The sequence below is a fragment of the Chionomys nivalis genome, chromosome 8 (genome assembly GCF_950005125.1).
Source record: "Chionomys nivalis chromosome 8, mChiNiv1.1, whole genome shotgun sequence".
NCBI classification, from domain to species: Eukaryota; Metazoa; Chordata; class Mammalia; order Rodentia; family Cricetidae; genus Chionomys; species Chionomys nivalis.
Window position 1 is genome coordinate 85,443,924 of NC_080093.1, and position 15,870 is coordinate 85,459,793.

At 46.8% G+C, this 15,870-nt stretch overlaps 2 protein-coding genes across 2 annotated transcripts in view; one reads left to right on the top strand and one right to left on the bottom strand.

The window, feature by feature from the left end:
- Galnt18 (polypeptide N-acetylgalactosaminyltransferase 18) overlaps positions 1–15,870 on the top strand; it is a 327,380-nt gene that overhangs the window by 126,015 nt on the left and 185,495 nt on the right. The window lies entirely within an intron of this gene.
- On the bottom strand, positions 10,144–10,554 carry LOC130879467 (60S ribosomal protein L27-like). Its single transcript, XM_057778043.1, has one exon. It carries the CDS (start codon positions 10,552–10,554, stop codon positions 10,144–10,146), a length of 411 nt encoding a protein of 136 aa, XP_057634026.1.

Here is a 15,870-nt window from a genome sequence, read left to right on the forward strand (position 1 = left end):
TGACCTTCTGTTGTCTCCTGTTCTTGTAAGTTCTGTACTCGGTGAAAGAGCTAACTAGAGCTCCTGTGCTCATTGGAAAGCAGCCTGGAGTCCCTTGGGTGTTTTCCTAACATTTCACCTGGCTATTTTTGAAAAGAAACAGATTGCTCAGAACCAGCCTTGGGTTTCCAGGTCAGCAGAGGGCCTGTTGCACATCCAGCGCTCTGCCCTGGAGACAATGGCCTCAGATGGGCAACCTGGGTCTATTTATGCAGCAGCTCTACCACTGGACACTATGCAAAGTTTTAACAACTATTCGGAGAGTCTGGCTCTTTATCTGTTGATACAGCTCATAGCAGTGATGCATCTGAATTTTGGAAAGCATTGGCTGTGGATATGGCAAACCTGTACACAGTAGGTGCAGTTTTCTGGCAGTGGAAATCATGCACCAGACCCAACCTGCCCAATCATGGTCACTTTTCTCCAACACAGAAAATCATGCACCAGACCCAATCTGCCCTTACAGGGTTCACAGCTTCTCTTCTAGAGACTTTCCAGTCAGCCTTCCAAAAGCACATAAGAAGGAGTCTAAATACCAATTCACCCTCAGATACTAGGTTTATTGTTTATCAAAAAGGAAAGCCCCCGCCGCCTGCCTTCCTGCAGCTCCTTAGGGTCACTGAGGATGCTCTCTCGCCATCTGTCTTTCAGGGTCTTGTCTCAATGGAAGAAGCAGTGTGCATTTCACAATCATCTTGGGTTGACATATTGACCTGTCCCCAGCTTCCTCCAGGCCTTAGCTCCCAGAGCTTTTTGACAGGCCAGAGCAGGGGTGGGAACACTTCTCAGAGCCTCTGACAGTTGGCTCCTCTGGAATGATGGGCTGTTTTACCACCAGAGGATCATCTAGCCAGCATTCTTCCCTCCGGCAAAGTGTTTTATGTTGGCACTAGCAGATGGTTACATAAAGGTGACCGGCTCCTCTGATCCGATGTGATGATGCGATGGAAAGTTAGCAGAGCTTTGGTTGGACGCACGCTATTCTGACACTGAGTGGACCACAAGATGACAATGGATAGCCCAGAGAGCTTGTGGGGAGACTCCCTGCAGGGAATGGCGCTGGGAGAAGGACAGCCCAGGATAAGGGGCTAGGGGTGGGGAGAGTGCAGACCTAGAGGAACACTCCTTCATGGGCACATCAGTGGGTGGCAGAGCCACCTAGTCGGAAGATTTCACAATGGTAGCCCATAAGCTTTTCATGGATAATGGAAGAGATCTATGAAGAAACAGGGCATGTCTGCCTGAGGCTGTGTGCCTCCTGTTCCTTGCACCCCAACCTTCTGGACACTTTTAACTGCAGGCTATCCCTGGATCCTGTTCCTTGCATCCCAACCTTCTGGACACTTTCAACTGCAGGCTATTCCTGGCTGTAATGACACACACCTATAATCCCAGGATTTGGATGTGGAGGTAGGAGGCTCAAGAATTTGAGGACAGTTTCGGGTACATAGATAATGCAGGACTAGCCTGTGCTCTATGAGGTTTCTGTGTCAAATGAACAAACAAACATCACAACACAATACAAGAATCAGTGTTTCTGACATGCTGCTAGAGAGAGCCGAGGCTTCTGGTCTGTGAACCACACTTCAGATTTTGAGGATAGGTCAGTAATGGGTAAGAAGACTTCAAGCCCTAACTGTCTGCCTTGACTTTCTGTCTCTGTCTCCCATTCAAATGCAAGGTTAATCTTGCTTTAGCTGATCTCCAATACCACTTGGGACTGGTGGTTTTGGTCACTGGGCAGGACAATCATCCTAGTATAATTGGGATACTTTTTAACTACATTGGTGTTCAGCAGCCATTCTGCCAAATTTCACTCGTACAGAGCAAGGACCTCTAAGAGACAGACAGCTTACATATTCTTTGGGAATCCAAGCTGTTGTCGCTGTCCTAATGGTTTCAGTGAGGCCAAGATGCCACCCCTCACCTTCCCAGCCCTTAGGCATGCCCCTTAATTGAATAACAACCCAACTTGACCCTTTGGTTCTTGATTTCTCCTTCCAAACCTGTTGGCTTCAGTGTGCCAAGATGGAGCATTCTTATAGCCTAGCTCTGTGAATATGGAAAACATAGTCTCAGGTATAATCGATTGCCCAGTACACCTATGCCTGTGCATGGGGCATGCATGGATGACCAAGCACACCCATCTGTAGGTAGTAAGTGGATCAAAATCCAGGGCATGTTCTATTTCCCTTTATCAAATTACACTCTTTGTAGCCAAAGTATGAAGTCAGTTTTGTCTAGTGTTGAGCACTTGTCATAGGCCTGGTTCCTGGGGAGCAATGTCCTTTTCTAAAAAATCTAATGTAGATGGAAGTTTCTGTCCCTCCTGGTACCACAGCCATTCAGTCTCAAAGAAACACACGGAAGTTTATATTAATTATAAACTGTTTGGCCTATTAGCTCATGCTTATTATTAACTAGCCCTTATAACTTAAACCATAATTCTTGACTATGATTAGCCATGTGGCTTGGTACCTTTTCTCAATAAGGCATTCTAATCTTGTTTTCTCTGTGGCTGGATGGCAATGGCTGGTGACTGCATCTCTGGCTTTCCTCTTCCTAGAACTCTGTTAGTCTGGTTGCCCCACCTATACTTCCTGCCTGGCATTTTATTAAACCAATATGAGTGACAAATCTTTACAACACACAAGAGCATTATCCCACAGCAGGCTACCACATAATAGAGACAAAAGACAGGAACTTAGACTAGTATAATTCACTGTGGATAGAAAGAGCACAGTGGTCTGGGGACATGGATGGGGTAACTAAGTCTGTGAGTAGAGCAGATAATTCAAAGAGATATGTTTAAGTTATATGGAGAGGAATCACCAGACTCAACAATGCTGTTGGGATCTAACACTGAACCCACGGAAGCAAGATGATGAGACAGGGCAAGGGGGATGGCAGTATCTCCCAACAGTAATCAGTATCCCTGCCCACTCCTTCAGTACACCCTGGTTTGCTGTGGGATAATGATTTGTCACTCATATTGAGTTAATAAAATGCTGATGAGCCAGTAGCCAGGCAGGGAAACCAGACTAGGAGAATTCTGGGGAGAGGACAGGCAGAGATGCAGCCACCAACAAGATGCAGAGGAAGCAAGAATGCCTTACTGAGAAAAGGTACCAAGCCATGTACCTAAACATAGATAAGAATTATGGGTTAATTTAAGTTGTAAGAGCTAATTAATAATAAGCCTGGGCCAATCAGTTTATAACTAATATAAGCCTCTGTGTATATCTTTGGGACTGAATGACTGTGGAACCAGAAGAAACAGGAACTTCTCTGTCTATACTGGCTCAACGTGTAGCCACCAGCATCTCATTTTTTTGTTTAGATGTCTCTTCTCACTAGTACTCCCTCTTCTCAGGAAGACCAGAATACTGGGGAATCAACACCCGTTCCCCATAGCATCCAGTGACTGGTGATGGACAGGAGATGGTACATAAACACCCCAGCTCCCTAAACCTTCAGGGAAGAGAGCACAGAGGCATGTGCCCAACATCTAGTTTCCCTGGCAGGAGTTAGCTGGTTGTTCATGTTTCTGGCTAACCAAACCATGCTTTCCAATATGCCTTCTCTTCCTTGTCTTGCTTTCCTCTCTTACCTGGTTGTCTTCATTTGTTTCTTGCACTTAAATGCTGGTTCCATAGTGAGTCTCAGTGTGCACCATGCAATAGGAACCCTGGACTTGTGCTAAGAGATTCCATTTCAAACTAGAGGTCATTGTCCTAGTTCACTTTTTATTGCCATGATAAAAACCCTAACCAAAAGCAACTCAGGGAGGACAGGGTTTATTTCAGCTTACATTTGCATTACATGACTAAGGGAAGCCAGGACAGAAACCTGAAGGCAGTAACTGAATCAGAGGCCATGGAGGAGCATGGTTTATTAGCTTGCTTCCCATAGCTTGCTCAGCCTGCCTTCTTGTACAGCACAGGATCACCTGCCCTGGGGTGGCATGGCCCACAGTGGCCTGGGCCTTCCCACATCAATCATTTTAAGAAAATGTCCCCACAGGCATGCCAGTGGGTCACTCTGATAGTGTTTCTCAGTTGAGGTCCCTCCTCTCAGATGACACTGGCTTGTATAAAGTTGGCAAAATATAAGCAGGACAGTCATTGACAAAGGGAGAAGTAGAAGGTCATGGTGGGGAGGTGACAAGGAATAATGTCCCCTCCTGGTTCTGACCACTTGAGAACTAAATTTCCCTCTCTCCCATCTCCCTTCTCCAGCTTCATGGTAAGATGTTGAGGGAGACCCCTCTTTCCTCTTTCTTTCTTCTGTTGGGTAGAACACCCAGACAGTTGATATGTTCACAGTGCATTCTAAGGCCAGTCTACCCTAAACACAATGGATCTTGTCTGATCTTGAATGTTAAGCAGGATCAGAATTTGTCAGTCCTTGGATGGGAGACCTAACTTCAGTGCAATTCAAAGTGAGAAACCTTATCAGAAACATGAGTCCTGTTCATGTTAATGTGTCCCATTTGGTGAGGTTTCAAGAAGGTCAATTTGCATAAAAGAGTATTTATTGGTCTACTGGCTTTCAGCCTCAGGGATCCATGGCTTCTGAGACAGAATCCCAAGACCATAGATAAACCAAGGCCCTAGCTTTTCATGGGGCAGAGGCCAGATCAGAGAACTAAGAGTCAGTGAGTTTTATGTCACTTCTCAGATTATCAAATTGAATCATTTCTACACTTACTTTGAATTTCATCAGAGTAATCCTCGCCATAGTTCAAACTCCAGAGGGACCTACAAAGACACAACATGCTTTTCTGTTAGATCATAGCCTCCTCCTCACCCTAGCCCACACCAGCTCATATCTGAGTCACTGTTCTAAGGACATGCTGGCATCCCTGTTTCCTGGCGCACCAGCATTAGACAGGGCATCCCGGGTTCCTGTTATGGGAGATAAGGCTGAGCCTCTCTGTACTCAACCTCCCATGACTGCATCCCTCCTCTACCCTCGTCTTCATACTCCAGGTTAAACTAGTATAAACTAGTATCTGTTTACAGTGAAGGCAACCTCCGCGATAGCAAGTTTCTTACTGGCTAGAGCAGTTTCCAGTTAGAAAAATAGAAATCATTCTTTAAGTCAGTTGCAAGTGAATTTAAATTGGTCGAGCAGTAATGGAGGAACTGAAAAGCCACCCCGGGGAAGTTGAGGCAACTAGAAGTTAGCAACTGTAAGAAGCAGCTCCCAGACTCCATAAGGCCATCCATCAGAAGGCCTTTCTAGGAGTGCAGACTAGAGGGAGATCGTATCTCTATAAGAGATACCATAAAGACTGTGTAAGTGAGGGGTAGAGACATTGGCTGTCCTCTTCCCTGTTCACTTTCTCCTGGGGTATCTCTCAGTGGTTAAATTCAGGCGGAAGCCACCTTTGAGCACTGAGGTCGGGGGGCCAGCACCCAGCACCCTCTCACAAAGGTCAGAGCAGAGAGGAGGTGAATATGAGGACCCACAGGCAAACCTTTAGCCACACTCGTGTTTGCTCTTTCTATATAAAAAGATTAAGTCAGCATTTAGCCTTCATGGTTTTCCTATGTGTTCCATCAAATCTGCTTTGTAAGTTTGATATTACTTTCCAAATGTTTGGATCTATCGTATAATCCATCTGCTTCCATGTGCTTCCCAGAGCCCTTGATCCTTCTGCTCTGCAGGGCTGATCGTTCGCAGACTGCCCTGGTTCTGCCAGTCAAGACTTAGTATGCCTTCATCTTTGGAAGCCCTTATCCTGGCTCCTGGGCTCAATCTCTGACTTTAATCCCCTGTTTTCCCTTTTCGGTTTACTTCCTTCTTTCGCAAGAACGCGTCTTTCAGGAGTGTCCCAGGAAAGAGGCCGTGGGAAATACATGGTTTTCGCCTTCGTCTGTCTCAGAATATCTTTACTCTCCCTTTGCAGTTGATTGGCAGGTGAACTGCCTGTAGAACTCCGGGTTGAAAATGAATTTTCCTTGGGATTTGGAAGGTGCTGATTCACTAGCTTCAAGCTCCCAGCACTGCTTTTATGATCTAGTTTCTTTGTTCCTTTATTTGTGACCTGTTTTCCTTCCCTCTTCAAGAGCTTTTAGGATCTTCTTTATATCCTCAAATTATCTAGGCAAATCTAGATAAATGGGGTGGCGGGTGGGGTGAAAAAGGAAAGGAAAATAAAAAAGCGAAAAGGACCTTTTTTTACTCCTGTGAGTTCTCTGGAGATGCTCTACAGAGCCAGTGGATGCAGCTTCTAGGATAGGGGCCGAGTCTTCACTTTGGCTGGCTCTTCCCAGCTCTGCCATGGTTTCTGCCCCTGTAGCAGCAACTCACGGGGACTCATAAAGCATCTTTTGTCCTAGTAGGCTACCACCTGGGACATGTTCACTCTTAAAACACTCCCTCAGGAGCCTTGGCTTAGTTTTGCTGAGGCAGTGGAGCTTAGTGGCTCAGTCCTCTTGGGTGTGTATCAGGCACAGACTCATGTTCCCCCAACTTCAGAGCACACAAATTTTCTAGAAGGTTCTATCGTCACTTGTCCTGAATCTGGACTGACTCAACATTTTATTCCCCCAGTCAGGTGAAATGCAGATCAGATTCCCGTCTGCTTTGAAGTTTCATATCCTTGTTGTCTGAGAGTTCACACGGGCATCTCACACCCATTGCACACCAGGGCCCTGGAGAAGATCCCAAGTTTAATGTTTTCCCTGGCTCAGCATCTTCAGGAGTCTGCACCCCCCGTTTCTGTCACCTCCTCCCCAACCTGCCATGCAATAGTTATTTCAAGTGTCTCAGTGTCTCTGAGCCACAACCTCTGCCAAAAGAAAATGGGAACTGAACCCCAGTCCTTTACTAAGGAGTTTCCCGAGAAAGGGATGTTCCAATTAGCGGGCTGATGGTGCAACCTTGTCTCTGGGCTGTCGATAACAGAGCCAGCATGCCAGGCAATGCTTTATGAGCCAATAAAGGAGGCACCTCCAGATTGGAGGAAACACATTTATTTGCTTATTTATTGCCTTTAATTTTATAGGCTCTGAAGGAGATTTCTCCCTTCTGAATGTGTCCAATTAGCTCCGTGTACCGGAGGGGGTTCGTGCTTCCTGATTCTTATTATTCCGTAGAACAGAATTTAGGGTCTCTTCTCCCCCACACCACTCTCTCTCGTGTTCTCATGTCTGTCTGTGTCGGTGTGTCTTTATATGTGAGCGAAACCATTCTGAGATCTAATAAGTCCTCTGTTACCAGGCCAAGACTCAGAATCTCAGAGGTCCGTGAGTGTAAGGAGTCACTTTTCTGTGCTTTTGTTAACCCTGGGATGCCCTTTCTCCCATTCCCCTGCTGCTCGGAGCGAGGGTGGATGCTGAGCTAGAGTTATCAGATGGTTTGGAGCAGGACTTAGGTGAATTGGTTTCTTGATTCCATAAACCTAGCTGGCAACATGTTGAACTGATGTGTAGGGAGCTCACCCACTCCCAGGTCAAGAAGGGAAGGCTAATGGGAGAACTCCATGCTCATGCTCACTGTGCCCAGATTGCTGTCTGCAGGTAGGAGTCTTCTCATAGCCTTACAGGGAGGGAAGGCTTGCGTTTAGAGAGCGATCCAAATCATATAAACCATGGTTCCCCAGATCTGCTCTTGATCCTCTACAGAGAGTGTTGTTTGGACTGAGTGACTTGGAGTCCCATGACGTGACTGGAGATTGTTGGGTGTGCTCTTCTAGATGACCCCTGTAGAAGGGCCACTGGGACTGACTGGCGGAATTCAGTGGCGTTTTCCATTTTTGTTTTGTGTAGTGCTGGGTCGAGCCAAGGTTCTTGCATATGTTAGAAAAGCGTTCTGGCACTGAGCCACATCCCTACCTCAATTTCTCAGTTGTCTCCCTTCCTCCGTCATTTCTTCTTTCCCTTCCTTTCTCCTTTCCTCCCTCTCTTCCTTTGACACAAGGTCTTATGTATCCCAGGCTAGTTACATACCTGAGAGTGACCTCTCAAACTTCTGATCTTCCCCACCCGCCAAGTACTGGGATCACAGGCATGTAGGGGATTCAACCTGGGGCTTTATGCAAGTTAACCAAGAACTCTACCAGCTGAATTACATCCCTGGTATCCATTGTCTTCTTTTGAGACAGAATCTCATAGGGTAGATTAACCCCAATTACTGATCTGTTGCTAAATTATTCATCTTTTTGTTTCCACCATACCCAGTGATGTTCCCATTTTTCTAATGCTAACCCGTTCGAAGTCGTACACCTTTAGAAAATTCATATACAAATGCCGGACAGGTGCAGCTGTCCCCAAGGCTTTTCTGGGGCTGGCTAACAATAGCATGAAGTGAGTACCAGCGACAGGATCTGCAGCCTCGGGTCAAGTTTCAAAGATTTTGTTTTAAGTATGCTTTTGTATTTTACCACTCATTATGACTAAAAGGAACAGAACTCAATTTGGGGGTCCCAGGAGCCACGAGCCTCCACTCTGAGCATGTCAGGAGATGTGCTCTCAGTGCCTTGCCCTGCTGTTTTAATGAGATTAATGATTGCTTTTCCACTGAGCACCCACCTGTGATGTTCCTAAAAAAAAAATGAAATAAATGGCTCACATGGAGATTGAGTAGGAGCTTGCTGGGGAAAGTGCATGTTAACAGGCTCTAGAAATATGATAATTATCAGCTACTTAAGATGCAGCAACTGCAGTATGATAACAAGATGTATTATGCAGGTAGAAGCACGAGAGAAGTGACACTAAGTAGAATTAGGAGAAAAAGGAGTAAAACAGAGATCTCATATGCGTCTTCTTTTTGTGGAAATAAAAATGGAAATGGGGGAAATCTGAGTGCACATGTAGAAAGTGTTCAGCCTTTCTTCGCTGCAGGTTTGCAACTGAAGTACCTGTCTTTCCTGGGAGGTGTTCCTTGTATGCTGGACAGAAGTCTGGGTGTGGTTAGGGTCACCAGATAGGAGCACATTTGGCTTAGATTATGCCTAGAAGCTGGTGCTGGGGGAAGGCAGTCAGAGTTCGTAGGGCAGCTCTGGAGAAGACTTACATCTGATCCACAACCATAGGCAGAGAGAGAGAGAGAGAAAACGGGAATGGCATGAACCCAACCCCATTGGCACACCTCCTCTACCAAGGCCACACCCACTAATCTCTCTTTAACAGTTTTCCCAGCCGGGTACCATAAACTCAAATACATGAGCCCATGGGGGGCATTCTTATTCAAATTACCACATCTATCATCTGTCTATCTTTCTATCTATTTCTTACTTATCATATTATCTGTTGGTCTATCTTTTTCTTGTTTATCACTATCCTGTCTGTCATTCATCTACATATTATATCATCTTCTGTCCATTCTTCCAAACACCCACTTGCCTGCCATATTATTTGGATTCCCTTGTTGCTTCCAGAGCTTTGCTTCCCCGCCCACCCTCCATGGGATCCTCTGCCATTTTAAAACCCCGTGGATGCAGCAAAGAATAAATCCTCGGGCTTTGTGTTTGTTGATCTTCAATGTTTGTTGAATGAGTAAATTCACCTTTACCTAACTTAAAGTCTGGCGTTCGTGCTCCCAAAGTATATTGTAAATCCAGCTGTCTCTTTCCATCTTCAATCTTTCTAGCTTCATCTAAGCCGCTTCTTCTCCCCATGGCTCAGTCTCTCCTAGGTGGCCTCCCTCTATCCACTGTCCACTCAAACGAATTTTCAGGCCATCAGCTCCTAACGCTCTTTTACTTAAAACCCTTCCAGCTTTCCCTGTTACTTTTATGGCAAGGCCCCTTCTCTTTACTAGAGCTCACAAGACTCCAGCCATCTCTCTTCAGCCTCCTGCCTAACTCATTCTAGCTAACCCCACTGGGACCATTGTCCATCATTGGTCATTGAACTCATTCTGACAACAAAGGTTTCTAAGGCTGCCATCTCCATTGCCCATGGTTGGTCCTTCATCTTTTAGATGTCAGCTCAAGTGTGACCTAAGCTAGCCACCATGTTTAGACAGTAACTTCCCTCCTAAAGTCTCTCTCCACTGTGTCACAGACTGTAATGCCCGAAGCTTCTGTTTTTTTTGTTTGTTTGTTTTTTGTTTTTGTTTTTTAAACTTTTAATGATGTAAACAAAAATAGACCTAAAAGCGAAGCTTCTGGAAAAACCATTTGTTCTTCCCTGTCTTGTATCGTTCCTCAAATTTGACCTTGGCTTCCTGCCTTGCCTTGCGTTTCAGGGTTGGGTCCCTAAAGACATCCTTGTTGACAACAGTTTTGTCCAGGGGGATGTCCACAGAGTACCTTGTGGGCGTCAGGTGGTTGTAGTTATAAACCTTCACAAAGGACTTGATCCTGGATCTCTTGGTGACTTTCTTCTTGCCCATGGCAGCCGTCACTTTTCGGGGATAACGGTCAATTCCAGCCACCAGGGCATGGCTGTAAGGGCGGTCTGAGGTGCCATCATCAATGTTCTTCACGATGACGGCTTTTCTTCCGGAGTAGCATCCAGCCAGGACAAGCACCATTTTCCCGGGTTTCATGAACTTGCCCATTTCAACAGCGAGCAGCCTGTTCCCAGCAGAAAGCGAAGCTTCTGTTTTATTTACCAAATGTCTGTGTCTGACAATAGAAGGTGTACCCCCACAAGGCAAAGACCTGCTGCCTCAAGCGAATGCTGAGTACCCAGCCCAGAGGCTTTGTAAATGATAGATGGTCAGTGGTAGTAGAATATTGTCCTTGCTTCTCTCGCTCTTGACCTGTAGACACATTTTCATTTTGCCAAAAAGATATCCCTGCCACTGTTGTCCTTGTGACTTCGTTTGCAGAGAGAATACTCATGATGCTGCAAACAAGGCTTACATACTTCACCCAGCGTTTCTGTACACAGGGCCCATCTTCATGCCTGCCGTGAGCCCTCTGAATCCTCAGGCTTTCTAAATGCTAAATATATAGCAGCCATCAGATCTCCTATCTCTGGTGAATAACTCAGGCACATTCCTTTATGCCGAAATGCAGATCCTCCATTGAAAGACAACTTTCTTTTCAAGCATTTGGATAATACTAGGTTTGTATTTATAAAAATAACTTATATGCCAGGGTGCAGTCTGGACCCAGAGTGCTTTTATTTGATTGCTCAATAAGTATATTTTCATCCATCCAAAGCTCTTGCCTCTGAGTATTGTGCACTGAGATAGTCAAATAAGTGACAGTAGCCCTATTGAGTTCTGTTTAATTTTATTCAACATAATAATGTTTTGTTTTGTTCTGTAGCTTTTCTGGGCCCCTGGATATTGGCTTGTATGTGTCTTGCATGGGATGGGATGGGTTTGTGGGTTGTAGTAGAGACAGAGAATAGAATAGGATAGAGCACACGCATGGATGGTACTTCTGCTCCTAGCCCCCTAAATATCACATCTGTGTGTCTGTTATATTAGTGTGCACATACATGTGCATGACAGTGCACATACACATGTATGTACATGAATGCACAAGGTTGGCATTGGGTGTCTTCATTGATCATTCGCCACCTTTTTTTTTTTTGGGACAAGATCCTTCACCACTGACCCTGAAACTCAGGCTGCCCCAACCCTCCTAGTGCTGAGATTACAAGGGTGTACCACCACATCTGGCTTTTTGCGTGGGTTCTGGGGACTAAACTCAGGTCCTTTTGCATTCATGGCGGACACTTGACTGACTGAGCCATCTCCCCAGCACTTGTTATACAATCCATTGTATGACACAGCCCTACGTGTGTTTCCTCATGCAGAAACAGGGGTTTTCATACTTACCTCGTGGATTACTCTGAAGATGAAAGGAGGTAACGAACATACTTCACATGTTGTGTGACAGATCATTGGTGACTTAATAAACAGATCATGGTATACATTTCAATCATTTCGAGTGGACCCAGCTCACGCGGTCTGTACCTTTCTCCACTCTGGGTGATCAGGGTTCAGCATTTGCCCTCTCATATACTTGTAGTGTCTTTCTCCATCACCAGCTACACCATCTAGAAATAACTTCAGCCAGTTCAGTGCCTTCATTGCCACACGTCTCTCTGACTATCCCCTTCCTAAATTGACTTTAGTTTGATTTACTGGGGGACATATAAGGAAATACTCCAGGACAGTGAGAGTGTGAAGAAATACTACCCTTGATGCCCTCTCTGCTGCCCATGTGACTGCCTTCCCCTTTCAGCTCCAGACCTGCCCTGAGCTGGGGAGTCTGACAGCCATGCATTGGCACTGGCCCCTGGCCATTCCTCCCTCTGCCCCAGCTGGGTACCGCAGCAGAATGGGAAGCATGGCTAGCCTCCAGATGGTTGTGCCCTCGTCTCCTGTCAGAACTGGTTGTCATCAGTTGCTCTTTGTGTGAGATAGAGCACCCATTCTTCCCTGGCTGTGCACTCTCAAACAGTTTATCTTACAAGCAACCCAGAACAAAGTACAAATTGCTTCCTTGAGAGACTTTCTATTGAGAACACTCTCCTGAGGGCTCAGCCACATCCTTCATTCAAGGGTCATTTTCTTGCTAGGCCCTCCATGACCCTGGGTGACTGGGCTGATGATGGAGAGAGACAGGCTATGAAGCTCTTCTTTCTACAGCCATATGGTTAGGGTTGGAGCAGGGCAGGAGCTAAAGGGACAACAGTCCTACTGCTTGGGAGGCCCATGAGTGACATACTCCAGGGATGAAATCCTGTTTGCCTAATGTTCCTACTGAGAATCCCTACATGAGATATTTAACCTCTAAGCCTGAGTTCCCTTGCTTAGAATGTGTTAGATCTAAATGCCTACCCCAAAAATTTAGTGTGGAGAATGTGAGACCCAGAGCAACAGTATTGAGAAGGCGGCTATGGAGATGACTGGACCACGAAGGCTCTGGCTTCATGGGTGGGTACAGACTGTGGAGGGGATGGGTCTGTTATCCCAAGAGTGAGTATATTATAAAAGATACTTAAGTTATCTTCCATGACGCCCTTTCCCACGCGATGCCTCAGGATTCTGTAGGAAGTCCTTCCCTGCAGGGAGTCCTCTCAAGGGTCAGCCTTATATTCTTGAGCATAATAAACTCCTGTTCTTTACAATTTACCCGGTCTGTGGTGGTCAGTTGTGGCAACAGTATTAGAAGGACAGTGTGGTTCTACAAGCCTTCTCTCTTTACCACAGCCTTTATAAACACTGTCTTGATAAACATCGACACATCATGTCAACAAGGTATATGGAGCCTTTTCTTTTTTTTTCTCATTTTTTTTATTCTTTTTTAATTAAAATTTCCAACTGCTCCCCGTTTCCCATTTCCCTCCCCCTCCTCCCACATATTGCCCCCTCCCCCCGCTCCCCTCCCCCTATCCTCACTCCTCTTCTCCTCCCCCCATACCATTCCCCCTCCCTCTCGATACTGAAGAGCAGTCCAAATTCCCTGCCCTACAGGAAGACCAAGGTCCTCCCACTTCTATCTAGGTCCAGGAAGGTGAGCATCCAAACAGGCTAAGCTCCCACAAAGCCAGTTCATGTATTAGGATCGAAACCTAGTGCCATTGTCCTTGGCTTCTCATCAGCCTTCATTGTCCGCCATGTTCAGAGAGTCCAGTTTCAACCCATGCTTATTCAGTCCCAGTCCAGCTGGCCTTGGAGAGCTCCCAATAGATCAGTTCCACTGTCGCAGTGGGTGGGTGCACGCCTCGTGGTCCTGATTTCCTTGCTCATGTTCTCCCTCCTTCTGCTCCTCATTTGGACCTTAGGAGCTCAGACCATTGCTCCAAATTGGGTCTCTGTCTCTCTATGATGTGATTTGTTGGCCCCAGGGATGACCAAGGCACAAGTTACCCCCAGAACTCCCAGCCTCCCTGTGGAGCCTGCATGGTTCTCACAAATCCAACAGAAAACGAACCAGAGGCTAGCTACTGACATGTCCTAGAGAAGTGGACTGGGGGCCTGGCAGATAAAGGAAAGCTCTGGAGGAGGGGACCCTCCAGGGAATCCTGCTCTATCCTTTTCTTAGACCTCTGTGTTGATACTGAGAAAGACTTCCTCGAGGCAACAAAATTGAGAGCAGCAGGTGATACATCCTTCCTGGCTCTGCTCAGGGGATTTGCAGCTGAGCTTTGAATGACCTTGCACCCCACTGGTCTGTAGAGCAGGATTGTGATGTGCTCTGGGGAAGGGATCTTATTATAAGATCAACCCTCAGGGTACGTGTGCTATCGTCCAGACAGACTGGCTAGGCCTCTCTTGCATCAAGTCAAGAGGTACGCAGATGTGCTGACCTGCATGTGGAACTTGCTATATCCCACCCAAACGCTTTGTGGCAGGTAGGGCGAGTATAAGTTATCATGTTATTTTCGCAGAGGAAGAACCAGAGGTTTTGAAGTGTGTACAAATGCAACGAAGCCTGCAGCTGGTAGAGGACCGTACAGGAACTCAGTGGGCATCTGGATGCTCAGCCTGGGTCTGCCAGTGTGCTAGGCTGCCATGTGCCATAGAGAAACAGGGATCTTAGGCTGCAATGGTGATGGAACGCTTCCCACGCTCAGGCAGTGCTAAGCATTGCATGTGAAAAATGTCTTTGCTCAACTGTTAGGAGGTAGACATTCCCTTTATTCTGTTTCTGCTGCTTGAGTAACAAGTGTGTCAGGAACTTGCTCAGCCTCAGTTTGGGAGTGGCAGGCTGGCAGTTCAACCCTGGTCTGCTAAACTTGGAGCCATCTACCTTCCAGAGCCCTCACACAAAGTAGACTCTGGTAATTGGCTGATGTCTGGTGGGACCAGGGCTCTGAGGAGCTGTTGTGGCTGGCTATCTGAGGTTCCGCTTTGCTGGCCTAGAAGATGTCATTCATCAGTGGGGCCCTGTCTCCTAGGCCCTTCTCTGGTCCCTGGGAGCAGCCTGAGCCTCTGAGAAGGCACTGGCCTGGAGCTGCGCACACTGAAGCTTGCCTGCTGCCAGGAAGCATCGGAGTCACTTTTAATGAGGACCAGGTTGTCAGGACTGCACCCCACCTTTCATCTTCTCCTTCTGAAGTCTCTTCAGAGTCTGGGACCGTGCAGCTCAGGGCCTTCATTAGCCTTGCAGCGTCTGAAACCCTCACAAAGGCAATAAAACAGCCTTGGTCCTTTTGTGTTTATAGCAACTCAGACAGCTTTTCTTGGCCACAGCCGTCCCCAAAATAATCTCCCCAGACTTAGCTTCTCAGTGCCGTGTGGCTGAAAGAAGCCGGGTTTGCTGACCTCGCAGATAGGCAGGTGACAACAATTGCATCTCTAGCAGCACAGCCGTCAGCCCGTCTATCCTGAAGGGGAGGGTTCTGGAGTCTGGGAGACAGCTGAACATGTCTCTCTGTCCCTCCTGCAATGATCTATGTTGTCTTCCTCCAACCCCACACCTAAAGAATATGCCATGTTCTATGGGGACAGGCTGCTACTGCTTAGAGGGCATTTCTGGAACCTTGATTTCAAAATCCCTTCCCCTTTCCTAAGACTCTTCCCTATGGTAAATCAAGAGAGCAGAGCTCCGTGAAGAACCTCTGAGACCCACAGTCCATCAACTGATCAAGATTTCCTTCCCGGAAGCCTTCCTGCAGTCTCGCAGCAGGGTGCAGCAGGGTGCAGCAGGGCGGAGCAGGCTTTCTCTGCTGTTCCTCAGAGTGTGTTCTGTAGAACACCCCACAGAAACATTTGAGAGAAGGACAGGGCTTCCCAAGAGTTGGCCGTTTGTAAGAGTGTGAAGGGCAGGGAGGATGAGGAGGGTCAGCGCTGAGCATCTGGGGTTCGGGGACCAGGTTAGCCCAGCCATGGCACAGCCTTCTCTTTTATATACAAGGATGTCTGAAAACCCTCTGTATTGGGCTTAGAGAGGAGGCAGGGGAGAGG